Source organism: Trichosurus vulpecula, chromosome 1 (assembly GCF_011100635.1).
Source record: "Trichosurus vulpecula isolate mTriVul1 chromosome 1, mTriVul1.pri, whole genome shotgun sequence".
Lineage (NCBI taxonomy): Eukaryota > Metazoa > Chordata > Mammalia > Diprotodontia > Phalangeridae > Trichosurus > Trichosurus vulpecula.
Window position 1 is genome coordinate 177370010 of NC_050573.1, and position 9429 is coordinate 177379438.

Below are 9429 nucleotides of genomic sequence, written 5' to 3' on the forward strand. Positions count from 1 at the left end.
AAACTGAGGCACAGAGAGTTAAGTGCTTTGCCAAGGGTCACACAGCTAGTAAATGTATGAAGCTAGATTTGAACTCACAAAGATGAATCTTCCTGACTCTAGGTCTGGCACGTATCCACCATGCCACCTAGCTGCCCCTAGCACTGCTAACAGTGCATTAATCTACCACCATCAGTCCATTTCTCATTTAAAAATCTGTACCATTAGGTGATAATACTTACTCCTGGTCTTTGTTGTCACCACCCATCGTCTCCTTTCTGTGGCACCTTCTTAGGGATTTTATCATCTTCACTGAAGACTCAGTTCACACTCTGCTCTCATGGTTTCTCACCTTCTTCCACTCTACCAACTACTACTTCATTGGTCGTTCACCACCATGGCCAATCAAGTTGCTCTCTGAAATCTCAAACCCCCTTGTTCACAAACTAAAATCTCCTCTTCTCTTCTTCCACATACCTGGAGCATAGTGTATGCTATAAACCAGTTTTTCTACATTGGTGAAATCTATTAACTCACTTTTGAATCTTTTTGACTCTCTGCATAGCCTGGAGCACAGTGGTTAGCCTCTTCGTTGTTGCTCTTATCAACCCCCTAGACTATCCTGTCCTCAACTTTTGGCTAAGCCAGCTTCCTGACCACAGTGTGTTTCTGGATAAAAATCTACAAAACTGGGCCGTCACTTTCAAATGAGATCTCATCGCTACTCAGCAGCACCTTTACACAACTTTTTCTTGTTTCATTGCTGGCCTCCAGGCAGTCATTCAACAAGTATTTATTATGTATCCACCTTCTGTAAAATGGAAAAAGAAATGGCAAACTACCCCCATATCTTTGCCCAGAATACCCCCAAAAGGGGTCATGAAGTATTGGACACAACAGAAAAATGACAGTATCGCACTAGGTGCTAGGAATATGAGCACGATCAATAAGAATAATCATAGCTGTCACTTATATAGCACTTACTCTGTGTCAGGCATTGTGCAAAGCACTTTACAAATATTAGCTCATTTGATCCTTACAGCCACCCTGGGAAGTAGCTGCTATCATTAGTCCCATTTTACAGTTGAAGAAACTGAAGCAAGTAGAAGAAATTGCCTTGCCCAGGATCACACAACTAATAAATGTCTGAGGCTGCATTTGAACTCAGGTCTATCCTGACTCAGACCTGCGGCTCTATCCATAGCGTCACCAGCTGCCTCAATGAATGAACAGTCACCACTTGAAAGGAGCATATATTCTAATGGAGGACACAATCAGTGAATACATACGTACATAAATACATATATACATACATATATATACATACATATATATATGTTTACAGAATGAATATGAAGAGGACAAATGACCAAATAAAAAGTAGCTATGTACAGGATGGTTTAGGAGGGAGGGCTTTAGCAGTTGAAGAGACCAGGAAAGGCTTCAGATGGTAGATCATGCTTTGAGCTGTTTCTTAAAGGAAGAAGAGAAGATTCTCTGAAGCAGGAGGCTTGAGAAGTCATTGCTTTCAAGACCTGGGGCCAGCTGCTGGTGCAGAGGCACAAGCCACGATACAGAGCATCTTGTATGCAAAACATAGAAAAGGTCAATTTGCCTCAATTGCAGGAAGTTATGTGATGTCCAATGAGGCTAGGTAGGGGCAAGGTTGTGATTGGGCTTTAAAAGAAAAACAGGAGAATTTATATTTAATCCTGTAAGCATTGGGAACTACGGAGTAGGTGAGCGACTTGGATTGGTATTTCAGGAAAATCACTTTGGCAAGTGTGGAGCATGCACTAGTGTGGGGAGAGCTTCATGCCTCTTTGGTTTTTATAGATGATATACCCCTCTTCCTTCTCAAAGCTAGGAAGTATCCATTGCACCAGTCACATCTCCCTTCATCCACTCTGGAATCTTGACCATTCTCTCTCTAGCCTCTAGTTTCTCCCCACTGAAGGCCCCCTCCCCTCTGCCTTCAAATCTGCTGAAGTATCCCAATCTTTACCCTCTCTAAAACAACCTAATCATTACTCTACTGCTCTTCAAGCTGCGATCTTTTTTTTCTCTTCCCATTTACCACCAAACTCCTAAAACATGTTCTTACAGCTTCCTTTTTTTTCACAGCTAACTCATTCCTGTCAAATCTAACTTCAGTCCCCATTACTCTGCTGAATATACATTCCCATTTACTTCCCAATTGCCCAAATCCAATATCCTTTCCTCAATATTCATTCTCCTTAACTTCTCTATAGCATTTGACACCCCTGATCTATTCCTTCATTGAGATTCTCTCCTCTCCTGGTTTCTCTCTAGCTGTACCTCCTCTTTCCCTTTTGCTAGTTCCTCATTTTTTATCCTCATTGTGAGTAATCTCCAGGGAAACTTTTGATCTGTGTTCTTTTCTCATGTGCTATCCTTTGGAGAATTTATGCCTTTAACTATGACTTTAGTTTGTATAACTCCCAAATCCATTTATCCAGCCCTTTCTTTCCTGAACTCTACCTGCCTTACTGAACATTTCTTTTTGTATATGCCTCTGTTAGCTCAAATTCAAAAGTCTAAAATTAAACTCATTGTCTTTCCAAAATAACCTTCCTTTTTGATTTAACCATTTATCTGCTACCATTTTTCTGGGCATCAAGGCATGAAAACTTATGATTATCTGACTTTTAACACTCTCTTATCCCCAAAGTATCAAATTAGTCGCCACTTGTGACTTGTCCTTACATCTATCCTTTCCTTTTTCCATTTTTTTAAATTTATTTTTAGTTTTCAACATTCATTTCCACAAGATTTTGAGTTACAAATTTTCTTCCCATATCTATCCTTCCCCCCACCCCAAGATATCATGTATTCTGATTGCCCCTTTCACCAGTCTGCCCTCCCTTCTATCACCCCACTCTCCCTTCTCCCCCATAGCTTTTCTCCTTATTTTCTTGTAGGGCAAGATAGATTTCTATACCCCGTTCCCTGTGTATCTTATTTCTCAGTTGCATGTAAAAACAATTTTTTTTTAGCATTTGGTTTTAGAACTTTGAGTTCCAAATTCTCTCCCTTCTTCCCTCCCCAGGTACCCTCCTTGAGAAGGCAAGCAATTCAATGTAGGTTATACATGTATCATTATGCAAAACACTTCCATAATAATCATGTTGTGAAAGACTAACTATATTTCCCTCCATCCTATCCTGTCCCCCTTTATTCAATTTTCCCCTTTGACCCTGTCCCTTTTCAAAAGTGTTTGCTTTAGACTACCCCCTCCCCTAATCTGTCCTTTCTTCTATCATCCCCTCCCTCTTATCCCCTTACCGCCTACTTTCCCATAGGGTAAGATACCCAATTGAGTGTGTGTGTTATTCCCTCCTTAAGCCAAATCCAATGAGAACAAGATTCACTCATTCCCTTTCACCTACCCTTCCATTATAACAGCTTTTTCTTTCCACTTTTATGTAAGATAATTTACCTCATTCTCTCTCTCCCTTTCTCCTTCTCCCAATATATTCCTCTCTCACCCTTAATTTTATTTTTTAGATATTGTCCCTCCATATTCAACTCACCCTGTGCCCTCTGTCTATATATATACGTACATATGTATGTATATATGTATATTCCCTTCAACTACCCTAATACCGAGAAAGGTCTCATGAGTTACAAATGTCATCTTTCCATGTAGGAATGTAAACAAAACAGTTCAACTCTAGTGAGTCCCTTATGATTTCTCTTTCCTGTTTACCTTTTCATGCGTCTCTTGATTCTTGAAAGTCTTCTATTTCATTGAAAATCCATATTTTTCCCTGAAGTATTATACTCAATTTTGCTGAGTACGTGATTCTTGGTTTTATTCCAAGCTTCTTTGACCTCCAGAATATCATATTCCAAGCCCTTCGATCCCTTAATGTAGATCGATCCCTTAATGTAGAAGCTGCTAGATCTTGTGTCATCCTGATTGTGTTTCCACAGTACTCAAACTGTTTCCTTCTGGCTGCTTGCAATATTTTCTCCTTGACCTGGGAACTCTGGAATTTGGCTATAATATTTCAATTTCTATTTTATCCTCTGGTTCTAGAACAAGGCTGTCCAAAATGCGGCCTGCAGTCCACGTGGGATTTATGAGACCTGCCTTCAAGCATAGAAATTCACATAAATGCCGAAGCTGAGCTACCGCAGAGCTCTCACTAGAATGGCAAATCAAAATATATTGTTTATTGTTTGAATAAAAACCTAAGGTTGGACAGCCCTGTTCTAGAACATCAGGGCAGTTTTCCTTGATAATTTCTTGAAAGATGATTTCTAGGCTCTTTTTTTGATCATGGCTTTCAGATAGTCCAATAATTTTTAAACTGTCTCTCCTGTATCTATTCTCCAGGTCAGTGGTTTTTCTAACAAGATATTTCACATTGTTTGCCATTTTTTCATTCTTTTGGTTCTGTTTTATAATTTCTTGATTTCTCATAAAGTCACTGGCTTCTACTTGGTCCATTCTAATTTTTAAGGCAGTATTTTCTTCAGTGGTCTTTTGGACCTCCTTTTCCATTTGGCTAATTCTACCTTTTAAAGGATTCTTCTCCTCATTGGCTTTTTGGAGCTCTTTTGCCATTTGGGTTAGTCTATTTTTTAAGGTGTTATTTTCTTCAGTATTTTTTTTGGATCTCCTTTAGCAAGTCATTGACTCATTTTTCATGATTTTATTGCATCATTCTCATTTCTCTTCCCAATTTTTCCTTTACTTCTCTTACTTGATTTTCCAAATCCCTTTTGAGTTCTTCCATGGCCTGAGACCATATTTTTCTTGGAGGCTTTTGATGTAGGATCTTTGACTTTGTTGACTTCTTCTGGCTGTATGTTTTGATCTTCTTTGTCACCAAAGAAAGATTCTATAGTTTTGAGTCCTTTTACACCACCTGCTCATTTTCCCAGACAGTTACTTGACTTTTGAGCTCTTTGTCAGGGTATGACTGCTTCCAGAGTAGAGAGTGCAATGTCCCAAGCTTCAGCAGTTTTGTGCTGCTCTTTTCAGAGCTACTTCTATTCTGAGATGGTATGATTCTCCTCTCTTGGCCTGTGCTCTGGTCTGTGAGTGCAAGCATTCCTTTCTGCTGTGTAACTACCAGGAGGACTCTCTCTCTACATCCACCACAAGCTCTGCCACACCAGCACTCCTCCTCCCCCAAGGAACACCAACCAGGACTGCCACCCAGATCCAAGCAGGGTAAAGCAAGAGAATACCACCTCAGTGACAGCAAAGAGATCCCTGCACTCCCACTCTGATCAGCTACTTGATTCCCCCCACCATCTGTGGGAGTGGACTCCAGAAGCAGCCATAGCTGCTGCTGCTGCTGCTGCTGCAGCCACCTCCACCCCCTGGGGGCTGGGGCCGTACTATGCTCTTCTCTCACACAGGTCCAACAATTTTCCCACTGACCTGCTAAGTTGTCTTTGTCATTTATGGGTTGAGAAGTCTGGAAACTGCCACAGCTCATTGGTTAACGGCCCTGAGGCCTGGTCCTCCCTGTCTACTCTGGCCGATGCTGGGCTGCATTTCCCTCCCAGCACAGTACAATAGACCCTTCCCAGTGACCATCTTGGGCTAGAGACTTATTTCACTCTGTCATTTCATGGGTTCTCTAGCTCTAGAATTTGTTTAGAGTCATTTTTTATAGGTGTTTGGAGGGATTTAGAGGAGAGCTCAAGCGAGTCCCTGTTTTTACTCTGCCATCTTGGCTCTGTCCCTCCTTCTTCCATTCTTGATAAACCCAACTTAGTTTTTATTATTTCCAGCCTCGATTATTATAATGAAATTCTCAGTCTTTCCCGCCTGCACAGCTCATCTTCTGAAAATACCACTTTCCCAAAATTCTCTTGCTCAGAAACCTTCAATGGCTACCTATTACATACAGAATAAAATCCAGGTTCCTTAGTCTGGCATTTAAGGTCTTTTTTTTTTTTTATTTAAATTCAGCTTGCCTTTCCAAGTACTATTCCATACAACTACAATGCTCCAGAAATTCTGACATGTACTAGTTATATAAACTTCGATAAGTTACTCACTCTGAGTTTAATTTTTTTTTCCTACAAACTAAAGGTATTAGACTATATGACCTATAAGAACAACAGTAGTAGCTGAATTTATATAACATATTAGGTTATACGTTATTTCAAGTTCCTTCCAGATATTAAATCCTAATGTGCCTTTTTTGCCCTACAACTTTATGCACGTTATTCCCTCTGGCTTTTGGTAATGTCATTCCCCAATGCCCTTTCCATGTAGCCAGATATAACCCATCCTTTAAGAACATCACTTCCTCCATTCAGTTTTGCTGGACATAGTAGTCTGTAGTGATTTCACTCCTCTCTACACTCTTAGGTACTTATAATGAGCACCACTCAAGTGCCATTAAACATATTGCTACCCTGGCTTATTGCATTGTATCATTTAATTTTTAATGTGTGAACCCATGTCTTCTCTGAGATTGCAAGATCCTCATCGACATGGATTATAATGTCATATTTCTCTTGTATTTGCATGCTAGGCACAAAGTAGTCAAGGACCAAAAAATATGCTTCTACAAATCAAAAGCACACCCTCCATCCTTTGAAAACAAGTGTTTGGTTTTTTAACTCTTTTTTTCTTGCTCTCTCTTCATTTGCAGGTCATTATGTACGTGACATTTGCATCTTTGGAAACGGGGACTTAAAATGGCTATATGACTCCCCAAATATGTTTGCTAACAAGTTTGAGCTGAAAACCTATCCACTCACTTTAGAATGCCTGGAGCTGAGGCTTAGAGAAAGAGCCTTAAACCAAAGTGAAACTGCTATACAATCAAGCTGGTATCTTTGATCCTCCATGACTCAGGATTCAAGAGATTCAAGATAGGAACAGAAGCTTAATTAATGACTTTCAGTTTGGAAAGCAAGCTCTTCATTCCTTAAAGACTTGGTCTTTATCAAGTCACAGTTTTCAAGGATTAGCTCTAAGATGATGATGAACATTTTGGCTACCCAAGATGAAACATTGGCCAAAGCAGAAGCTTGTTTCCAAGTAATAAGCATGGACTGCTTGGGTAACTGACTTGAGCACCTGTGACTTTTTTCATTCTACAAATTTCAACTATTGATATATTATAGAAATAATAATTAGGCCGTGATTTTATTTAAAACTCTTGTTATATCTACACATCAGATATCCGAAGCATGTTGAAATGTAAAGAAAAAAACTTAATGCTCTTGTTCTTGTGACAAAACATGAGTCTACCCCCAAGAAGTAATTATTTCCAATTTATAACAGTGCCACAGTGAGATGTAGACAAATTCCATGTTCCTTCTAGCATATACACACTTAATAATAACTAGATATCTGGCTCTCTTTCCCCCAAACCCAGGCTGACGGAATTGAAGCCAGACATTGTTTCTTCAGTACTGATGTCTTTGGTTTTCTGTGGTCTACAGATTATGTATATTTTATAATGTCTTCAGCAAAGGATAAAGCAAGGCTTGAAACACTGAATGATGTCTGCTCCATTGAAAAAAAAAAGTCTGTGAAATTGTGCTTTCTCCATTACAAATTCTAGGTTTTCTGTGTCCTTGGCTCTTTTTTATGTTTACCCACTGAGCAAGGAGTCGTGATGCTAGCCTGTGTATTTGCTGGAGAGCAGCTGTGAAATGAAGAAAATTTCAACTTTACTGAATATGGATTTCTTCTCTGTGTGTATGGGGAAGAAAATGCACTTTTATATATATGTGGGATTTGAAAAGGAATGAATTCCTAAGTGCTGCTTGAACTCTCTGTGGTATCAGAGCTAATCACTACATCTTTCTGTGATTCCTTCCATGCCTTCTTACTAAGAGCATCCTGGAGGGTAGATTGTACTCTCTCTAGCAGAGCTTTAAATTGAGCCAGTATAAAATAGCTTTGTCAGGTGGTATCAGCTATAGGAATATAAAACAGTACAGATTTTGTTTCCATTCTCCTTTTTAATAAAACAAAACAAGCGACTCTAGGCATTCATTCACAGGAAGAAAATTCTAAGACCCTCAAAATTGATCGAGGCAGTTATCCCAGCACCAGGAGTTGTCGAGATTCTAGAGAATTCTAGAACCTCATTCTTTTAATGTGGTCAATCAGGGTTTCAGATACCCACACCTGAGTTTTCCAGTGTTGCCGTCAGGCCATGGAGGCTTCAGGTCCAGGGACCAGCTTGAGACCAAATTGAAGGGAAAGGAAATTGGCCAACCACCTCGAGAGGAAATATTACAGGTTCTTTGGTAACTGGTTCTTCCTGTTAAAACATTACATTCATTTCTGAAGCTGGAACCTACTCAGAAGGAGAGCAGAAGCTGCAATTTTTTTCTTTAGAGAAAGAGTCAATCATTTTGTATTCTTCTGTATCATCTTAGGCCATTTTCCTGTGATCAGGAGAATGTTGTTCCCTCTATGACAAAAGCCAGCTTCCTCAGTAACATTTGATTGAAGTCTGTGCTGGCATCCCATGAATAATTTGGATTGCTACTCTTTTTTTACTTAAAATTCTTACTAGAGAATCAATAGTATATATTTAGATAAGAAAATGGTATTTTTAATTCTGTAATTTGTGCTTGTTCAAAGTTATACCTGTGTCACATTTAAGGGGACCAACTTTGCCAAAGGGAAAAGTATGATTTTTCCTGTTAAAAAATAGACCGACCAATCCGAGAGGGAAGACCAACCAAGTTGTAACCAGTGATGTCAGAAAATAGATTCTGAAGATGTAAATGAAAAAGCTGGAAGCAAAAGACTGGACTTTATACACTGGACTTTGCCAGGAGAAATCTTTCAGGAACAGATGTTTACACGTCACTATAGCTCTCCTCCACACTTTTCTGGGGGAAAGGGCTGGAGGGGAGCCTCAAGCTGATAGATGATCACTGGCCTGCTCGGCATGCCCTTAAACTACTGAATATGTCTTTGTTTTGAATGACTTTTGTGTTATATTTTCATTGAAATAAATTAATATATTGCTATCCACCTTTATAGAACAACGTGTAGAAGTTGCTGGTGTTGTTAATTGCGTGGTGGGTTAAAATTCTTTGAGAAAGGCCATTATTAAAAGGTAGTTCTCACATAAAAATTCATTAATTTAAAGAAAGGAGTTGAAAGGAAATGAGAACCTTCTTCTATTTGCTGGGAATAATTCAAATCAAAACAGTGGTGTCACGATCATATAGAAAGAGCTGGATCACTAGATCATATATAAGCATCTCTTGGGGTTGCATATTGATTTAGAAAACCACATGTTAACATCTATGTTTTATTGTATTTTTATTCATTTTGTTAAATATTTCCCAATTACATTTCAATGTAGTTCAGGCTGCAAAGGTGCCGCTCTTTTTGACACCTCTGGCCTAAAAGATGTCATCAATGAAATAATTAATTGGAAAAGGGGATGGACCAATTATATGCCAAGAACAAGGGAT

At 39.2% G+C, this 9429-nt stretch overlaps 1 protein-coding gene across 2 annotated transcripts in view; it reads left to right on the forward strand.

The window, feature by feature from the left end:
- LOC118858206 (N-acetyllactosaminide beta-1,6-N-acetylglucosaminyl-transferase-like) overlaps window positions 1–8993 on the forward strand; it is a 74367-nt gene extending 65374 nt beyond the window's left edge. For both annotated transcript variants that reach the window (XM_036768704.1, XM_036768696.1), the window contains exon 3: window positions 6627–8993. In XM_036768704.1, the coding sequence (XP_036624599.1) occupies window positions 6627–6817 (191 nt within the window). In that variant the 3' untranslated portion in view covers window positions 6818–8993. The remainder of the gene's footprint in view (window positions 1–6626) is intronic.
- Window positions 8994–9429: the final 436 nt, after the last annotated feature.